At 43.1% G+C, this 19,485-nt stretch overlaps 1 protein-coding gene across 11 annotated transcripts in view; it reads left to right on the top strand.

Moving 5' to 3' along the window:
- crot (carnitine O-octanoyltransferase) overlaps positions 1-19,485 on the top strand; it is a 54,818-nt gene that overhangs the window by 23,202 nt on the left and 12,131 nt on the right. For 10 of the 11 annotated variants that reach the window (XM_078235146.1, XM_078235154.1, XM_078235066.1 and 7 more), the window contains 6 exons: positions 580-688; positions 2,182-2,275; positions 5,466-5,591; positions 9,530-9,631; positions 12,464-12,547; positions 14,653-14,760. In XM_078235146.1, the coding sequence (XP_078091272.1) occupies positions 580-688; positions 2,182-2,275; positions 5,466-5,591; positions 9,530-9,631; positions 12,464-12,547; positions 14,653-14,760 (623 nt within the window). The remainder of the gene's footprint in view (positions 1-579; positions 689-2,181; positions 2,276-5,465; positions 5,592-9,529; positions 9,632-12,463; positions 12,548-14,652; positions 14,761-19,485) is intronic. The other variant, XM_078235137.1, reaches the window with a different exon arrangement.

The raw sequence follows: 19,485 nt of genomic DNA, 5'->3' as shown, positions 1-19,485 counted from the left end.
ACAAAGATTGTCAGTAGGAAGAAACTGGGAGAAAGTATGGGAGATGGACCAGAATACAACTCTGAAAATGTGTTACTAGTGTTAAGCCTGATGTAATAAGGCTCACTTTAAAATCAAATGGAAATAGCCACATTGTGTGTTAAATCTGGCACTCTGAATTTGTCTTTTTAATACAAAATATTGTTAGGACATTGGATGGTCTGCCAGAAACAGTGATGGAAGCCGAATTCAGAACAGCTTTTTAAAGGACATGGGTAAATATTTGAAAAAGACAATTGTGGTAGGGATGGAGAAAGGGCAGACATTGTCAAACGGATACCCTTTACTGAGATGTGAAAAGGACCAAATAGTCTCCTTCTGTACTCCAAAATTCAATGATTCTAATTCTATGGTGCACTTTGGCAACTGCCCATACGCAGCTGTTGGCACTTTCACAGTTGTGGCTAAATTGTTTTTGCAAGTTTAAGTTTCTAGTTGTGGAGTGATGCTTTTATGAAAGCAGTCGGGCTTTTGTTGATTTTTTAAAATCTTTGTTGAATGAATGACTGATGTTTGAAATGTTCTGTTTGATCTGTCTAGAAGCTGAAGGGCCGTGCCCGTCCCATTTAGTGGTTCTCTGTCGTGGGAGAGTATTTACCTTTGATGTCATGTATGAGCATCACATCTTAACACCACCAGAGTTTTACAGGTTTTTATGATTTGCTTTTCTTTATTGCACTATAGATGTAGTTTGGTGGAGATACTGCAAGCTGTCCTTTCAACTTTTAAAAAGGGGGTGGGTCAAAGATTGTGGCGGAACCTTACCAAAAAATGGCAAAGTGTTAGGATCTGACTGGAAACCACATGTTTATCTCCAGAGAAACAGGCAGGTTTTTTTCTCCAGGCATTATGGCATTTTGTCAAAAAAAGCAGAAAGACGTGTTTCACGCTGCCATTTGAGGGATGGGCCCAAACACGCCAGTAAAGCCCAGCTTCACTGAGTCCAGGTGCCTTGTTTAAGAATGCCCCAATCCGACCAAGAAATAACCTCCCCCCAACCCCACCACAGAGGTCTCAGGGTGCTGTTTTTAAGAAAAAATTATTCCATTCTTAAAGTTACAAAGCCAAGCTCAGAATGGAACGGGCAAACCCAAATCCATCTCCTTGCTCCAAAAACCAAAATCAAATTGAATCGAATCTTGTTCCCCCAAGAGAGATGAATGAGCCAAGCTGACAAGATAAGGCGTTTCACCCCATCTTGGGTTTAATCTGATGCTTGATCTTAGCCAGAAGGGCTGTTAGATATGTCAGTGACAACTGTACTTGTATTCCATGAATACTTTATGAATGAAATGTGCTCTTGAAGAAATAATTATCACTTGAAAAATACACTGGATTTTGCTGGCTGTATAAGTCTTGAGTATCTTATTGACTTGTGTTTGGAAATTTGCTTCCATCAGAATATTTATAGTATCTTACACCATCAGGACTGTAAGGCTGCTCGAAGTAGTGTATTTAAATATTTGCGACTTCCATATTTTTTTAATTATGTAAAAGAAAAGCAGTGAAATTGGATGTAATCCCCCTTGCATGAATAGACGTAGCCTTTATTCCCTTTTGACTATTTGGAATTCTCCCACTTCCTCATCCCCACCCCCACTCCCCCCTTCCACCCTCAGCTTTGCATTTCTCTGCCAACATCATTATCTGTGTTCTCTTAGCTAACCACTACCGAACTATTGAAAGTAGCTCATTGGAAACCAATCTTCTTTTCCCTACCTCTCTCTTTCTCTCCTGCCACGACAAGATGAGTCTCCTACACTTAGCAATTCCCTGCAGCAGTACATGTGAGATAAGGAGCTCAGCGGAAAAATTAAACTTGTGCCAATTACACCTAAATTGCTCAAGCTTTCCTGATACAATATTGTTATCTTTTCACCCTGTTTCACAATTGCTAAATTGATAATTATTAAATTATCTTATTAAAAGACTTAATTGAGCTGAATGTTTAAAGTACTTTGTGGTGGCAGATTTGTGTGGAAGTTAACTATTAGCAGCTCCAACTAGCTAGGGTAAATGCATGGGGTTATGGGGACAGGGCCTGGGTAGGATTGTGATCGGTGCAGACTCGATGGGCCGAATGGTCTTGTTTTGCACTGTAGGGTTTCTATGATTCTACTTATTCTTGCCTTGTCTGTGTAGACAGCTGACTTACATCAGGGAAAGATGCAACAGTGAACCTGAAGGACCAGGTGTGTCAGCATTAACTTCTGAAGAAAGAACACGTTGGGCAAAGGTAGGATGTCCAGATTTCAGTTATTGATAGTAGGAGCCTCCTTGTTGTTCACTTGTATCCAAGCTGTCAGTGATTTCATCATGTCATTCATGGGTTCTGTAATGACTAGAGTGGGATCGGCATGGATGCCTACAGAACCAATTCATGTTATCATTACAGGTGCTTGGGGGAAATGGCTGCAGCTAAACCGCCTCTTGCCTTCCTCTGGGCATCTTGGGTGTTGCAAGTTTGGTGCAGAATGTCCTTGAAACACGCTCAACCAAATTTCAGTGAATGCCTCCACATGAACCGATTGATTGACGTGTTCTCCCCTGGGAGGTTGTCTGCATTGCGCAAGTTTGTAAGTTGCAGTAGGAATTGTCGGTTTCACTGAAAATGCTTACATATTGCACATTATTTTACATGCTGTGACGTGTATTCTGCCCAAAAGCAGGTTTGTGGCTCATTGCCTGCTGATGTTTCATCTTGAGCTATTATCATTGTCAGTGGTGGTTTACCATTGCCTTCCACTCTCAGGGGCAGGGCAGGAAGGCAGCTCCCAAGTCTACCTCAGCTGGAATGAGAATTGAACTCTCACTATTCTGAATGATGTACTACCCATTTAGTCAACTAAGCCAACCACCCGACCCACCTGTTCTTTTATATATTTATGATTTATTTTACTTGTTTTTGGTATGAATAAGGCCCAAACAACACTCAAGAAGCTTGACACCATCCAGGACAAAGCAGCCTGCTTGATCAGCACCCCATCCACCAATTTAAAAATTCACTCCCTCTGCCACCGATGCACAGCGCCAGCAGTGTGTACCATCTACAAGATGCACTGGAACAATTCAGCAAGGTTCCTTCAACAGCACCTTCTAAACCCACAATTCTACCACCTAGAATGACGAGGGCCGCAGACGCATAGGAACACCACCACCTGCAAGTTTACTTCCAAGCCACAAACCACCCTGACTTGGAAAATATCACTGCTCCTTCACTGGGTCAAAATCTTGGAACTCCCTTCCTAACAGCATTGTGGGTGTACCTGCACCAGATGGACTGCAGCAGTTTCAAGAAGGCAGCTTACCACCACCTTCATATATTGCAGAAATTATAGATTTAGGGCAAAAGTAAATTGTTAGATTAACATTCTAACATCATGTTCTGAGGAACAAAGGACCTTGGTGTGTTTGTATATAGATCTCAGAAGGTGGAAGGGCAAGTTCGTTGGGTGATGAAAAAGATATATATGACACTTGCCTTTATTAATTGAGGCATAGATTACAAAAGCAGGGAAGTCATGTTGGAGTTATAAAGAACTTTGGTGAAGCCACAGCTGGAGTACTGTGTGCAGTTCTGGTCGCCACATTATAGGAAGGATGTGATTGCACTTGGGGGAGCTGCAGAGGAGATTCTGCCTGGGACGGAACACTTAAGTTCTGAAGTGGGATTGGGTTGCTTTCGTTGGAACAGAGAAGAATGAAGGGCAACCAGATTGAGGTGCATAAGATTAAGAGGGGTATGGACAGGGTGGATAGGGAGCAGCTGTTCCCCCATCGTTGAAGGGTCAGTCAGGAGGGGACACAAGTTCAAGGTGAGGGGAAGGAGGTTTAGGGGGGGGATGTGAGGAAAAACATTTTTACCCAGAAGATGGTGGTGGTCTGGAATACGCTGCCTGGGAAGGTGGTAGAGGCAGGTTGCCTCACATCCTTTTAAAAGTATCCGTATGAGCATTTGGCCTGTCATAACATTCAAGGTTATGGACCAAGTGCTGGTAAATGGGATTGCATAGGTAGTTTAGGTGTTTCTCGTGTTGGTGCAGACCCAATGGGTCTTATGCACTGTGTGATTCTGTGTTTTGCCATGATGCATATGTACGTTTGCAACAATAGTGAAATGAATTAGAATGTTTTGATGGCAATCTGAAGGTGTGCAAATACATGCAAATACATAGCTAAAACAGGTGAAAAGGTAATGAAACTGAAAGAATAGGTGTATTCTAATGGAGTTTAGGAATGCTGGAGAATGGAACAGTTTCCTTTGTAGATGGCCAGCGGCAGGATCAAGCAAGCCTGTGGCTGAACAAAGCTCACGTGGCTCAGCCCCAATAATGTGTCTTAACCTCCATCTCAGACAAACACTCCTTTCTTCCTGTCTGCATGGCCTTGCCAATCAGTGACATTGCAGGATAATTTTGAGCTCTTGTCTTATATCCACTATTACACTTCTGATTTTTCCTTTCAAACATTTTCTTGGGTTTGATGTCTTAAATCTCTGCCATTGGTGTGGGACTTTTCTGCCTATGATTTGAAGTTCATCTTTACCTGCCTAATACATGGGAAATTTGAAATGAATAATGCAGGAGAGAAGATGATTCATTTAAAACTTTCTGACAACAGATAATCATGTAACCATTGCGTAAAATTGTCATTGTTTCTGTTCCCTCATATTCTTAATAGGCTACAGCATACTTACTAATCTAAGTCTAATGAAGTATTATTCTAATCTATTCAAAAGTTGAGAGATCATTTGAGGTCACAATATAACTGGTGGTTGAAATATTTTAATAAAAGTTCAGTTACTGGAGCCAGCAGTGGGAACTAGACTGATCACAATGTTTTTTGCAGTATCGACTTTTACAAGGCAATTTGGTGTTATAACCTAGTTACCTTTCTCTTTTTTTTGCATTAAATGGAAAACCACATTTTTGCAAAGCAGAAAAATGTTTTCATTCACTCAATCATTTTTAATTAAAAATATATTCAAGCAAAATGCTGATACGTTTTTTTTACGCAAAGGGCGGTGGGTACCTGGAACTCGTTGCCAGATGAGATAGTGGAAGCGGATACGATAGTGACTTTTCAGGGGCTTCTTGACAAATAAATGAGTAGGATGGGAATAGAGGGATATGGTCCCTGGAAGGGTAAGGGGTTTTAGTTCAGGCAGGCAGCATGGTTGGTTCAGGCTTGGAGGGCTGAAGGGCCTGTTCTGTGCTGTAATTTTTTTGTTCTTTGTATAAGACTTTTATGTTTCAGTTGTATGGCTTACTGTGAGTGTACCTGACTTGTACCATGACAGATGGAAAAGAAAGCAACGCCAGGATTTGTTATTGCGATAACTGCTAAATTTTAGTTATAGTTAATATTTGAAGCGAAGGATTTGAAGTTTCTGTCAGGATAACTTTCTTCTCAAAATGTTGCTGTAGATACGGGACTATCTAATTGGCTTGGATCCCAAAAATTTGACCATGTTGGAACAAATTCAGAGCTCCTTGTTTGTGCTATCATTGGATGATACCAGTCCCCATGCAACTGAAGAAGATTACTCTCAAGTGAGTAGATGAACACTCCATGTATAAGATTTCTTTTTTCTAATGAATCTTCCCAATGAAAACAGACTAAATTCTCCTTTTGGGCTCTGCGTATGTAGCTTATACAGAAATGAAAATTAGAATCCCTTGTGCTACCCATGGCCTCGTCCTTTCCTATCTCTGTAATTTCTTTGATAGCACCTTCCAAACCTGAAACCATGACCACCTAGAATAACATGGGCAGCAAATGCATGTGACAAATTCCCCTCCAATCCAGGCACCATCCTGACTTGGAAATATATCACAGTTCCTCCACTGTCACTGGGACAAAATCCTGGAACTCCCTTCGTCACAGCACTTGTAAGTGTACCTACGTCACTTGGACTGCAGTGGTTCAAAAAGGCACCTCCTCCTTGAGGGCAATTGAGTTTGGGAAACACATGCTGGCCTAGCCAGTGACATCCACATCCTGTGAAAGAATAAAACAAAGTCTCCTCCAGCCCCACCAATCCTCCAAGATACCTGCACACCTCTAATTCTGAAATTTTGCATCCCTGGTTGCAAATGCTCTGCCCTATCTGCTTCACCAACTTCACCAACAGACTCTCACCAACTTTTACAGATGCACCATAGAAAGCATTCTTTCTGGTTGTATCACAGCTTGGTATGGCTCCTGCTCTGCCCAAGACCGCAAGGAACTACAAAGGTCGTGAATGTAGCCCAATCCATCACGCAAACCAGCCTCCCATCCATTGATTCTGTCTACACTTCCCGCTGCCTCAGCAAAGCAGCCAGCATAATTAAGGACCCCATGCACCCCGGACATTCTCTCTTCCACCTTCTTCCGTCAGGAAAAAGATACAAAAGTCTGAGGTCACATACCAACCGACTCAAGAACAGCTTCTTCCCTGCTGCTGTCAGACTTTTGAATGGACTTATCTTGCATTAAGTTGATCTTTCTCTACACCCTAGCTATGACTGTAACACTGCATTCTGCACTCTCTCGTTTCCTTCTCAGTGTGCTTTGTCTATATATCGTGCAAGAAACAATACTTTTCACTGTATATTAATACATGTGACAATAATAAATAAAATAAAATTCAAAAAGACAACCATCATCCCTGTTCCAAAGAAAAGCCAGGCGTGCCTTAATAACTATCGTCCGGTGGCTCTGACATCTATCATTATGAAGTGCTTCGAAAGGTTAGTTACGGCACCAATCAAAGAACAACAAAGAACAATACAGCACAGGAACAGGCCCTTCGGCCCTCCAAGCCCACGCTGCTCCCCGGTCCAGGATTGAATCCTGAATCCAGGATCCCCTCCCAATTTTCCAGCCTATCTACATACTAATATCCTATCCACCGAGCTGTCCCTCACAGCTACGATGCTTTGTTCATCACAACCTATTAGCTCACCCCCACCCCCCCATTCCAGACCATGTGATCTCCAGGGAGAGGCGAAAACCCAGAGTGAAAACCCCAGGGCCAATATGGGGAAAACAAATCTGGGAAATTCCTCTCCGACCCCCTGAGGCGATCGAAACAAGTCCAGGAGATCACACTGGCCCTGATCGGAAAATGCTTCCCAACCCTATTCATTTCCACTTCCACGAACACCATATGAATTCCCTGCCCCCGAGACAGGTTCCCAACTATCCGCAGTCTCGCTCTGTACTGGCACCAGCAAGTTGATCATAGAATGAAGCCTTGAAACGAGAAACAAAGAACAATTAGCCCGCGCCACTCCCTGGTCCAAACTAAACCACTCTTTTGTATCCCTCCATTCCCACTCCGTTCATATAGCTGTCTAGATAAGTCTTAAATGTTCCCAGTGTGTCCGCCTCCACCACCTTGCCCGGCAACACATTCCAGGCCCCCACGACCCTCTGTGTAAAATATGTCCTTCTGATATCTGTGTTAAACCTCCCCCCCCTTCACCTTGAACCTATGACCCCTCGTGAACGTCACCACCGACCCGGGGAAAAGCTTCCCACCGTTCACCCTATCTATGCCTTTCATAATTTTATACACCTCTATTAAGTCTCCCCTCATCCTCCGTCTTTCCAAGGAGAACAACCCCAGTTTCCCCAATCTCTCCTCATAACCAAGCCCCTCCATACCAGGCAACATCCTGGTAAACCTCCTCTGTACTCTCTCCAAAGCCTCCACGTCCTTCTGGTAGTGTGGCGACCAGAACTGGACGCAGTATTCCAAATGCGGCCGAACCAACGTTCTATACAGCTGCAACATCAGACCCCAACTTTTATACTCTATGCCCCATCCTATAAAGGCAAGCATGCCATATGCCTTCTTCACCACCTTCTCCACCTGTGACGTCACCTTCAAAGATCTGTGGACTTGCACACCCAGGTCCCTCTGCGTCTCTACACCCTTTATGGTTCTTCCATTTATCGTGTAGCTCCTCCCTACATTATTCCCACCAAAATGCATCACTTCGCATTTATCAGGATTGAACTCCATCTGCCATTTCCTTGCCCAAATTTCCAGCCTATCTATATCCTGTAGCCTCTGACAATGTTCCTCACTATCTGCAAGTCCTGCCAGTTTTGTGTCGTCCGCAAACTTACTGATCACCCCAGTTACTCCTTCTTCCAGATCATTTATATAAATCACAAACAGCAGAGGTCCCAATACAGAGCCCTGCGGTACACCACTAGTCACAGGCCTCCAGCCGGAAAAAGACCCTTCCACTACCACCCTCTGTCTTCTATGACCAAGCCAGTTCTCCACCCATCTAGCCACCTCCCCCTTTATCCCATGAGATCCAACCTTTTTCATTAGCCTACCATGAGGGACTTTGTCAAACGCTTTACTAAAGTCCATATAGACAACATCCACGGCCCTTCCTTCGTCAACCATTTTGGTCACTTCTTCAAAAAACACCACCAGGTTAGTGAGGCATGACCTCCCTCTCACAAAACCATGCTGACTATCGTTAATGAGTTTATTCCTTTCTAAATGCGCATACATCCTATCTCTAAGAATCTTCTCCAACAACTTCCCCACCACGGACGTCAAGCTCACCGGCCTATAATTACCCTTCTTAAATAACGGGACCACATTGGCTATCCTCCAATCCTCTGGGACCTCACCTGCGTCCAGTGACGAGACAAAGATTTGCGTCAGAGGCCCAACGATTTCACCTCTCGTCTCCCTGAGCAGCCTTGGATAGATTCCATCAGGCCCTGGGGATTTGTCAGTCTTTATATTCTCTAACAAACCTAACACTTCCTCCTTTGTAATGGAGATTTTCTCCAACGGTTCAACACTCCCCTCAGAGACACTCCCAGTCAACACATCCCTCTCCTTTGTGAATACCGACGCAAAGTATTCATTTAGGATCTCCCCTACTTCTTTGGGCTCCAAGCATAAGTCCCCACTTTTGTCCCTGAGAGGTCCGAAATCAATTCCGGTTTCCCAGATTGCCTGGATCCACTACAGTTTGCCTATCGACGCAACAGGTTCACAGCAGACGGCATCTTCTTGGCACCTCTCCTTTCCTTCTCTATGTACGCTATACTTTGTATCGCGCAAGAAACAATATTTTTCACTGTATACTAATACATATGACAATAAATCAAATCAAATTGGTGGCCAGGCCTTGAATAGCCTGAACCCAACGTTCAGGAATTCCCGCACTAAATTTTGCTGCCTCTCTACTTCTCTTTCCTCCTTCAATGCACTCCTTAAAACCAACACTTTGACCAAGCATTGAGTAAACTGTCCTAATATTTCCTATGTGGTATCTTGTTTTATAATGCTCCTGTTTTTATTGTCGTAGATTATTTGCCATTTCCCTGTAACTTCAGTACCACTGAAGTATACATTTATATTGATAAAGAGTGGCTTTAGATTGAGTTAGCAGACATAACATTTGGATATATTGTGTAAGCATAAAGAAACACCCAATATTTATGATTTCTTTACTGTTTTCAGATATGTTTATCGGCACTAACTGGAAACCCAACTATACGATGGGGTGACAAGTCGTACAATTGCCTCAGTTTCTCCAATGGAACTTTTGGTTCAAACTGTGATGTAAGTGAATAAGAAAAAAGATGCCTGCATCTTGGTAGGGAGTTCGAGGGTTTTGATTCTGAAGGAATGGTATATATTTCCAACTTGGAATTGTGTGTGACTTGGAGCAGACACTGTAGCTGAGAGTGCTCCCATTTTGCCTGGTGGCCTCACTCTTCTTGGTGGTGGAGGTCACAGGTTTGGAAGATGCTGTCAGAGGAATTATTGGTATCTAGTACGTTTTAACCAGTCAGATGGCTTCAGAACCTTGGACCTTTTCAAGTTAGTCGTATACTGGCTTTGTTACCAGGCTACTAATTCAGAGGGCTGGACTAATGACCTGGAAATAGGAATTCAAAACCCAAAAGGTAGCTGGGAAGCTTGCATTCAGTTAATTTAATAAATCTGGAATAAAAAGCCAGCATTAATGTTGGTGACCATGAAATGACCAGTTTGTCATAAAAGCCCATCTGGCTGGCAGTATCCTTTAGGGAAGGAAATCTATTGTCCTTCGCTGATTTGACCTATGTGTGATTCCATGCTTTCAACAGTTTTGTTGACTCTTAACTGCCCTCTGTAAAGGCCTACCCAGCCGCAGAGTTGTTTCAGAGCTGGGTCAAAATCCTGGAACTCCCTCCCTAACAGAGCTGTGGGTGTACCCACACCACAAAGACTGCAGCAGTTGAAGAAGGCAGTTCACTAGCATCATCTTGAGGGCAATTAGGGATGGGCAGTGGTATGCTGGCGTAGCCAGTGATGCCCACATCCCATAAATGATTGCAAAAATCCAGTCCCAAAAAAAATAAAAATAAAACTAGAGTCCATTATTAAAGATGAGATCGCGGAGTACTTGGAAGTGCATGATAAAATAGGACTAAGTCAGCATGGCTTTGTCAAGGTCATGTCTGACAAATCTGTTAGAGTTCTTTGAGGAGATAACAAGGAAGTTAGATAAAGGATAACCAGTGGACGTGATTTATTTAGATTTCCAGAAGGCCTTTCACAAGGTGCCGCACAGGAGACTGTTAAATAAGTTAAGAGCCCATGGTGTTAAGGGTAAGATCCTGGCATGCATAGAGGATTGGCTGATGGGCAGAAGGCAGAGAGTGGGGATAAAGCGGCCTTTTCAGGATGGCAGCCGGTGACTAGTGGTGTGCCTCAGGGATCGGTGCTCGGACCACAACTTTTCACAAATGTACATTAACAATTTGGAAGAAGGAACTGAAGGCATTGTTGCTAAGTTTGCAGATGATACAAAGATATGTAGAGGAACAGATACTATTGAGGAAGCAGGGGAGCTGCAGAAGGACTTGGACAGGCTAGGAGGGTGGGCAAAGAAGTGGCAGATGGAATACAATGTGGAAAAGTGAGGTTATGCACTTTGGAAGGAGGAATGGAGACATAGACTATTTTCTAAATGGGGGAATGCTTAGGAAATCAGAAGCACAAAGGGATTTGGGAGTCCTTGTTCAAGATTCTCTTAAGGTCAACATGCAGGTTCAGTCAGCAATTAGGAAGGCAAATGCAATGTTAGCATTCATGTCAAGAGGGCTAGAATACAAGAGCAGGGATGTACTTCTAAGGCTGTATAAGGCTCTGGTCAGACCCCGTTTGGAGAATTGTGAGCAATTTTGGGCCCCGTATCTAAGGAAGGATGTGCTGACCTTGGAAAGGGTCCAGAGTAGGTTCACAAGAATGATCCCTGGAATGAAGAGCTTGTTGTATGAGGAACGGATGAGGACTCTGGGTCTGTACTCGTTGGAGTTTAGAAGGATGAGGGGGGATTTTATTGAAACTTACAGGATACTGCGAGGCCTGGATAGAGAGGACGTGGAGAGGATGTTTCCACTAGTAGGAAAAACTAGAACCAGAGGGCACAACCTCAGAATAAAGGGACAATTCTTTAAAACAGAGATGAGGAGGAATTTCTTCAGCCAAAGAGTGGTGAATCTGTGGAACTCTTTGCCGCAGAAGGCTATGGAGGCCAGGTCATTGAGTATCTTTAAGACAGAGATAGTTAGGTTCTTGATTAATAAGGGGATCGGGGGTTATGGGGAAAAGGGCAGGAGAATGGGGATGAGAAAAAAATCAGCCATGATTGAATGGCGGAGCAGACCCGATGGGCCGAGTGGCCTAATTCTGCTCCTATATCTTATGGTCTTATGGACAGATGATCTGGCATTAGTCTAAGCACTTGTTTGGTTGGATTTGATGTGGCTGATTGTTGGGACATGGGACATACAGCATACACTTGGTATTGCACTGAAATTCATACTGTGCTCCTCAATTGTGTGGCTGATTGACAAACAACATGTTCCTCTGACTGTCCATAATAGACAGAGTATAGATTGTACTCAACTAGTCTGCACTTGCAAAACCCAAAACAAAATGTCTACTGTTCAATGTGATTCCATAATTGGGCAATATTTGCTGCACAATCCTGAGTGCATTGATAACTATACTAGCAATTAATTTAAGATCATCAGTCAAGCTTGTTATATGACTCATTTACACTTGTTCGAAGCAGCATACATTCATATCCAGGGACCTGTTCTCTGTAAACAAAAGCCTTACTTATTTTGAATTAGCCCAAAGCTTGGGAGACTACTGTCCCCCCCCATTGCTTTTTTTCAATGTCAACACCTCCGCCATTCAGAGTCAATTTGCCAACTAATCAGCACCTCTATTATCCTGTAGTATGAATTGTTGTGATCGTTGGAAATTTGGCATTCTTGTGTTTGTCCTGATGGGCACAAGATAAAAAGCTTCGGCAACATGTCTCTCCCTACTGATGTCAAAAAGCCTGACAATTATTGTGTTAAAACAATTTACTTGTGTTCTGTTTTGTCGCAGCATTCTCCATATGATGCCATGGTCATGGTTTCCATGTGTTATTACATTGATCAGACTGTCAAGTCAGTGGAAGGCAAATGGAAGGTGAGAAAAAATAATGTATGTCTTTCACCAAACGCAAAATATTGCAGATACTGGAAATCTGAAATAAAAATCAAGAATGCTGGAGATGTTCAACAAGTCAGCCCATATCCGTGGAGCGAGAAATGATTAACGTTTCAGGGTGATGACCGTTCATCTGTTCCGACACCGTTTTATCATCTTGAAACGTGTTCCTCTTTTCACAGATGGTGCTTGACCTTCTCGGTATTTCCAACCTTTCTGTTTTCGTTTGTGTCCATCACCAGTTGCAATTGGTATAATATCAAGTTCACTTTTTTGGTGCCTGTAACAGCGATCATTCTCATTACATTTTTCCAGTTCCATATAACCACCTTTTATGATGTATCTACAGTTTTGCAGTATTTAGGAAATATCAGTGATGGCAATATGAGATATGTCACGTGACTGTATGATGGGCATGACATTGTGGACTATTTTCCCCTGGCTTTTGGTTGCTGATCCAAATCTACTGTCATGGCAGTAGCTAAAAAATATTTTAAGCAAATAGAATGTGAAAAAAAACCTGACATCCTGCTATTAAACTCCATTTCTTTCTTATCTAGAACTGCTAGAAACTACATGCAGATTTATAATTATACATAAACACTGGATTGTTGCCATCTGAATCACCTTCAGTCTACATACTTCTCGTGCATTGGATTTTCAAGCCTTCCTCGCTTAGAGGATGGTGACACAGTGGTAATGTCACTGGACTAGTAATGCCTTGGGGACATTTGAATTCCATTAATAAAATCTGGAATGCAAAGCTAGCCTCAGTAATGGTGACTGTGAAACTACCATCAGTTGTTGTAAAACACCATCTGCTTCACTAATGTCCTTTAGGGAAGGAAATCTACCATCCTTACCTGGTCTGGCCTACATGTGACTCCAGATTCACTGAAAACTCTTAATTGCCCTCTGAAATGACTTAACAAGCCATTGAGTCCCAGGGCAATTGGGGATGGGCAACCAATGCTGGCCTTGCCAGTGATGTCCACATAGAAACTAGGAAGAGTAGGCCATTTGGCCCTTCAAGCCTGCTTTGCCATTCATTTTGATCATGGCTGATCATTGAATTCAATATACTGATCTCCCCCCACCCCCCCCCCTTCGTCTCTCTCCCCGCCCGCCCCCCCCCCCCCCCCCAACCCCTTTGATCCTATTAGCCCCAAGAGCTATATCTAATTTGTTTTTGAAATCAGCCAACATCCCATTAAATTTTTTTTTAAACTATAGGCTGAACAATTTTCTATGGTTCTAACATGTATGTGAAAATATTGTGAAAATGTTGCAGATGATTCGTTTTCTACTTTGTCATTGTTTAAGGACTGAAGAATGGTAATTTTCTTTTGCCTAGTTAAATATATTTGCTTCTTGAGTTGGACCTTTTTTTGCCAAAGAATCTTGCCTCCTTCATGAGTAAGTAAGATTAGGAATGATTTTGCCATTTTATGAAAATTATTTGGAAATTGTCCTTGGGCTCTCATTGATTCTTAAGGAATAACTTTTACCAGAAGTGCCCCCAGTTTTATTTAGCTTAAAATAATTTTGCACTGGTATGTTTTCTGCTGTTTAAGAACATATTATCTTCCCTCCACCACTCCCAAGTCATAAGAATTATTGCCATTCATGTGAGTGGAAAACACTTAATTACCTTTTTGAAACTTTTCCGGGTGCTGTACAATTTTAATGGGAGCATTAGCTTACTAATTTTATGTGATGTTAGCACTTCCATTAATAATGGATGGGGAATATCATAACATGTCAAGCATTGACTATTTATTGTCACGAACAGATTTTAGGCCACTGTCTTTGTTAATTAGCAACCTAAAGACTTGATCACTACCAATAATGTTATTTTCATATTGTTTGCTAATCCATCAGGGAAACAAGTATTGGTTAGTGCGAAGCACTGATTAGAATTATGCTTGTGTTCTATAATAGTTTTCAAAGCAGCTGAGGCATATATATGCTTATAAACTAAGGGGGTAACATAAAATTTTCCTTGTAGATAGTCACTAAAGGTTTGACTATCTACCTTCTAATTTGAAGCCATAATCTACATTATTCTAAAACTTTTCTCTCAGGGATCAACTGTAGTACGTGACCTGGCTTGGCCGGAGGAGCTGGCTTTTGTGTTGGATCAGAGTGTTCTAAATGACATAAATCAAGCTAAGCAGCAGTATTACAATCAGGTAAGAGTTCTGTAAAGATAGGTGGGCTCGATGCACCTGTATCCCAACAAGCACATAACTACTTTCCAAGAAATGTAGGGGCCAAAAAAGCAATGTTAGCCTGGTATTTATTTTACAACTTTGGCTCGCTTCTTGATTCGGGAAAGGTATCAGCCAGCGAAGAAGTGGCTTCCACTGGCATCCAGAAGAATGATTTTCTGACCCCTGTGTCACAATCTCTTTACAGCTTTGCTTTCCCTATCATTGTAACCTCCTCAAGCCCTGTAGCCCACCATAATCACTGTACTCCTGTAGCTGTGGCCTCTTGAGCATTCCCAATTTTCAACTCTCCACCATTGGCAGTTACGTGTTCAGCTTCCAAGGCCTTAACTTTGGAATTCTGGCTCTAAATCTCTGGGCCTGATTTTACCATTTTCATTCTAAGTTCTGAATCTGGGCGCAATTCAGATCCGACTTGGAAACCTGCTCTCAGGCGCCGCCATACGCACTCAGCGTGAAAAACAAATTGTGAGTCTGAATCGCGCTGTGGGTGGGGCTTAGCGCACCTGAAATGATCACAGCTCTGAACTGCGCATGTGGTTAGAAAAAAAATTTGAAAAAGCTCACCCCTGTCAGATTGCTCCCCGGCCGCAGAAAGCGGCCCGGGAGCGATGGCTCACAGACATCATTGTCCCCCTTATCCACCTACCCCCCTGCTACCCAGACCGATCGCGACCCCCCCCCCCACCCCACCGATCGCCCGCAGAGTGGCAGCAGACCCCCCCCCCCCCCCCCCCAGAGAATGATCTGGCCTCACAACCACCACCCCCCCCGAGAATGATCTGACCTCACCCCCCCCCAACCGAGAATGATCTGACCTCACCCCCCCCCCAACCGAGAATGATCTGACCTCCCCACCCCCACCCCCCAACCCCCTCACCACCGATCTGAGTCAGAGAGCCGTTGGAAGCTCTGAACTCGTCTCTTCAGCAGCTGGAGCGCCCGATTCAGACTTTTATTCAGCAAGTCCATTTCGGCATGATTCCGGATCGGTGAACACGGTGGTAAAAGGGGAAATGCTGATAAGGTTGGGCAGGCAGTTCATTAATTCGATTTAAATGCATGCAAATGTCCGTTTCGGGCACGAATCAGATCACATCCATTCCCGGGTCTTGGTAAAGTGGCAATCTGTGCGGACGCGGGTGCGGATCACATTAATGGCCTCACACCCGACTTTACCATGTTTTCGTGTCCGTTTAAATGGTAGAATAGGGCCCTATGTCTCTCCTCTTGTTAAATCGTTTCTTCAAACCTCCACTCTTTGACCAGAGTTTTGATCATGTCTTGATGACCCTGTTCAGTGCCAGGTTTATCTGATGGCACTTTTATGAAGTTTAGAGATGCTTTTATTAAGATAAAGACAAGTTGTCAAACCAGTTATTCACCCAGAAAATAAATTTTAGATTGGAGTGATACAGTTTAATTAGTTGAGGTAGTTATTCTCTTCCAGTATTTTCGTTTAGCTAACCTTTTTGCAGAATGTCATAAATGAAAATGTGATTGTTGAATTAGGAGCATGTTCACTGATTCAACTTTATTTACGCTATAAAGCCTATTTCAATAGATCACAACAACTGGACTCTCAATCCTCTCACATTTTAAAATCCCTTTTAATGGAAGATTGGAAAGTGAGCTATTCTATTTTGAAGTGAATAAAATATTTAAGTGATAGTAGAACCGCAACGTTAGTTACATCATCATATATGCCAATTAAACCCAAAGGACTTGCATCGATTCCTGTGATGTTCAAGACTTGTGATTTCTGATATTCCAGCCAATCTAGGAAGATGCAAACCTATGTCAAGTATCTGGTTCTTAAGTTTATTGTTGTGATTGATTATCTCGGCCACATGAACATGGCTAATTTGGATACCTGCCTTCATTTTGTAAGAGATTAAACTGGTTTCATTGAAAACAATCTTATTCGGGTGAAATTCTAAAGGATAGCTGTGCTGTATGTTTTATTTTCATTTAAGTTGATAATGCCCTATTTGAATATTCACGTCTGGCCAATCTGAAGTTGAACTTTGAGCTAAGAAAGTGAAGGACTAAAGAGAGAAATCTAGCATCTAGAATAAAGGAAAGTTTGGGCTAATGAAGTACAGTGATACAAATATTCCAAAATAAAAGAGTTAACGTAAAAGAAATAAAGTTGAGACGTGACAGGGCAGCTCAGTCAAGTGGAATGAGAGTCCTATAATATGTGCAAAGTCACAGATGCTATCAGTGTCCTGGACAACCATATGTTGCAGGAAGTGCTGCCGGCTGCAGAAACTTGGGAGTTCTGTCTTTCAGAGCTTGAGCAGCAGTGGAGTCACTATGGTACATCTGTAAGGTGGAGAGCTGTGGGATAGCACGTTCAGAAGGGTGGTCACACGGCAGCTTAAGGGCCTGGAGACAGAGAGGAAATGGGTAACCACCAGGCAGTCTAACAGAACTAGGCAGGTAGTGCAGCAATCCCCTGGGTCCCACTCAGAAATCGGTTTTCAGTTCTGTAAGCTGATTAGGATATTGGTTCCTCAGAGGGGTGCAGTCAGAGCCAGTTTGTGGCACCATGAGATGCTCGGCTGTACAGAAGGGGAGGAAGAAGAAGGGAAGAGCAATAGCGATAGTGGTTTCATTAATTAGAGGAACAGACAGGTGGTTCTGTGGGCGCTTGTGACTCCACGATGGTATGTTCCCTCCCTGTGCCAGGCTTAAGTCAGTCACAGAGCAGCTGCAGTACATTCTTTTGGGGGAGGGTGAACATGATGTGGAGATGCACAGTCAGAGGTTGTGGTCCACATTGATAACAATGATTCAGGTAGGAAAGGGGATGAGGTCCTTGTAATGCCCTAACAATGTTAGGGGTTGCAGATTTTAAACAAAAAGAAAAGGATGTGGTTTGCACATGTAGATTCAAAATAACAACGGATTTATTGTAGGAGATGTTGACTGTACAGAGTAAAAAATAAAACTAAGGCAGAAGCCTGTGAAAAACACCAATGACATCACCATCAAATCATGTTATCAGCTCTTAAAGCAATCATGCAACCACTTAAACAGTCCTGCAATCAGAATTTAGGGAGCTGAAAATTAGCAAGCAGGACCTTAAATGTAATAATTTCTGGATTACTCCCAATGCCACGTAAAAGTGAGTACAGAAGCATTGGGCGAGATTCTCTGGCCTCCCAGCCCCGTGTTTCCCGCCTGTGGGAGGTGGCGCGATGTTTGCTGGCAGTGGAATTCTCTGGTCCCGCAGCTATCAATGAGAATTCCCATTGACGTCACCCCACGCCGATGGGAAACCCACGGGCAGGGTGCACTGCCAGCAGATCCAGACAATCCCACCAGTGTGAATGGCTGGAGAATTCTGGCCATTGTATACAGTTCTGGGCGCCACACTATAGGAAGGATGTGAATGTATTGGAGACAGTGCAGAAGAGATTTATAAGAATGGTTCCAGGAAGGAGAAGCTTCAGTTATGAGGATAGATTGGAGAGATTGGGACTGTTCACCTTAGAGAAAAGCAGGTTTGAAAGAGATGCTCAAAATCATGAGGGGGCTGGACAGAGTAGATAGGGAGAAACTGTTCCTGCTTGTAAAAGGATCAAGACTGAGAGGGCACAGACTTAAAAGTGATTTGCAAAAGAAGCAAATGTGATGTGAGAGAAAACTTTTTCACAAAGTGGTTCGGGTCTGGAATACACTGCCTGGTCTTGTCCCCATGACGACACAATAGTTACGAAAGCCCACCAATGCCTCTACTTTCTCAGAAGACTAAGGAAATTTGGCAAGTCAGCTACGACTCTCCAACTTTTATAGGTGCAACGTAGAAAGCATTCTTTCTGGTTGTATCACAGCTTGGTATGGCTCCTGCTCTGCCCAAGACCACAAGGAACTACAAAAGGTCGTGAATGTAGCCAATCCCTCATGCAAACCAGCCTCCCATCCATTGACTCTGTTTACACTTCCCGCTGTCTTGGCAAAGCAGCTGACATAATTAAGGACCCCACACACCCCGGACATTCTCTCTTCCACCTTCTTCCTTCGGGAAAAAGATACAAAAGTCTGAGGTCACGTACCAACCGACTCAAGAACAGCTTCTTCCCAGCAGTTGTCAGACTTTCGAATGGACTTATCTTGCATTAAGTTGATCTTTCTCTACACCCTAGCTATGACTGTAACACTACATTCTGCACATTCTCGTTTCCTTCTCTATGAACGGTATGTTTTGCCTGTATAGCGCACAAGAAACAATACTTTTCACTATGTTAAAACATGTGACAATAATAAATTTAATCAAATTAAGTGGAAGTGTGGTGGAGGCAGGTTTAATCGAGGCATTCAAGAGGGCATTAGATGATTGTTTCTATTCAGGTAATGTACAGGGGTTCGGGGAAAAGGCAGGCGAATGGGACTAAATGATGATGCTCATTTGGAGAGCCGGTGCAGACCCAATGGGCCAAATGGCCTCTTTCTGCACCGTGACAATCCTGTGATTCTGTGAGAACAGTTAACATTGAGTAAAATAAGCAATGATTTTTATTGATTTTACCCCTCAGTCTGGGGCCTAATAACTGACGAATGAGGTGAGGGGGATCTCTGGGTGCTGTGTAAAATTAGTTTGTCAAGCCTCCCATCCAATTCCGAGTGGATGTAGCCTTAAAACTTTTAACACAAATTGTTAACTTTACCCAGAGGCCA

Source organism: Mustelus asterias, chromosome 2, assembly GCF_964213995.1.
Source record: "Mustelus asterias chromosome 2, sMusAst1.hap1.1, whole genome shotgun sequence".
In the NCBI taxonomy this organism is placed as follows: Eukaryota; Metazoa; Chordata; class Chondrichthyes; order Carcharhiniformes; family Triakidae; genus Mustelus; species Mustelus asterias.
Note: the sequence above shows the minus strand (reverse complement) of the source record. Positions and strands in the feature narration are given on the sequence as shown.